General features: G+C 52.4%; 1 protein-coding gene across 1 annotated transcript; it reads left to right on the forward strand.

Moving 5' to 3' along the window:
- LOC135829009 (sulfotransferase ssu-1-like) lies at positions 1-1437 on the forward strand. The gene has a single exon (XM_065341413.1). It carries the CDS (start codon positions 174-176, stop codon positions 1107-1109), a length of 936 nt encoding a protein of 311 aa, XP_065197485.1. The 5' UTR covers positions 1-173; the 3' UTR covers positions 1110-1437.

Consider the following 1437-nt stretch of genomic DNA (forward strand, 5'->3'; position numbering starts at 1 on the left):
TACGACATTTACCGGTATAACTGCAAATGAACTGAATTACTGAATGGCACAATCTGCCAGCTAGCTCGGAAGACCTTGCTCAGTTGCACCTGCGAGTCCACATTACCTTGCAAGCCATTTTCTGTAGTTATTGAACAGTAAACTGACTCGCGGTTTGGAAGCTCTCAGTCACCATGGATCCCGAACAAATGGAGAAAGAGCTCAAGGCTCTTGGGGCGTTTGTTCAGCGCCTCTCCGGACTGTTCAACCCGGCAGCCTTGGAGGCTGCACTCCAAATGAAGCCCCGGGAAGGCGATATATTCATCTCGACGCCAGCCAAGGCAGGCACAACGTGGATGCAGCAGATCTGCCATCAGCTACGCAGCGGCACCGGGGACATGGATTTCGAAGAGATCAGTCAGGTCGTTCCATTCATAGAGATTGCAGCCAACGAAGGTCTAGACCTGACTAGTGACCACCGGTTCGCGCCGCGCGTCTTCAAGACTCACCTCTGGGAGCCGCAAACGCCCAAGGGCGCGCGATACATCGTGGTTGCGCGCAATCCGTATGATGCCGCTGTGTCCGGATTCAAGTTCCAAGAAGGCTGGTTCTTCGAGACTGGCTCAATCTCGCTGGACACGTTCGTCAATGGGATGGTCTTGAAAATCGGTGAGCCCAAAAAGAACGGTATGTGCAGCCTGTTTCATCACCTGGCATCCTGGTGGCCCCGTCGCGCCGATGCCGATGTGCTGTGGGTGTTCTACGAGGACATGAAAGAAGATTTGCAGACACAAGTGGAGCGTGTGGCTGCCTTTATGGGCATCACAGACCCAGCTGCCATCTCGCAAGCCGTCCGCAAGTCAACGTTCGCCTTCATGAAGGAGCACGAACTGCAGTTCAGTGAACTGCCAATGAAGCGTAAAGTGAACCAGAAGCTGGGCTTGCCGCCCGACGCCGGCATGACAAACGGGAAAGTCCGCGTGGGCGGTGGCCAGCGGCACTTGCTGAGCGATCGTAACAAGGCGGGATTAGACGAACAGTGGCGCAAAGTGTGCCAACCGGTCATGGGTCATGCCAGCTACGACGCCTGGCGGGAAGCTTGGAAAGCCGAGCAAGCATCAAAGAAATAGGTCCACATCGCCCTTCCCGGATTGTTTATAATATTCTCGTCAGGTTTCCGGCACCGTCCATGCCGGTAGGGTTTACTGTTTTTTACGCGCGTGCTCGCCAGTTGCACACCTAAACGTGGTATTCAACGTTGTCCATGTAGGTCTCTGTTGGCATGTTTTAGCGCAACAGCACTATTTTTTTTTGCTGGAGTAGCTTTGTATAATTATAACGTCAAAGAACTTGGCCATGTCGCCATGAATCAGGGGGACAGGCTAATGATGTAATAAGAAATATTTTGTTGACATCCCCTTCACATTAATGCCTATGAGTAATACTAGTGTACTGTAA

The sequence above is a fragment of the Sycon ciliatum genome, chromosome 13 (genome assembly GCF_964019385.1).
Source record: "Sycon ciliatum chromosome 13, ocSycCili1.1, whole genome shotgun sequence".
Lineage (NCBI taxonomy): Eukaryota > Metazoa > Porifera > Calcarea > Leucosolenida > Sycettidae > Sycon > Sycon ciliatum.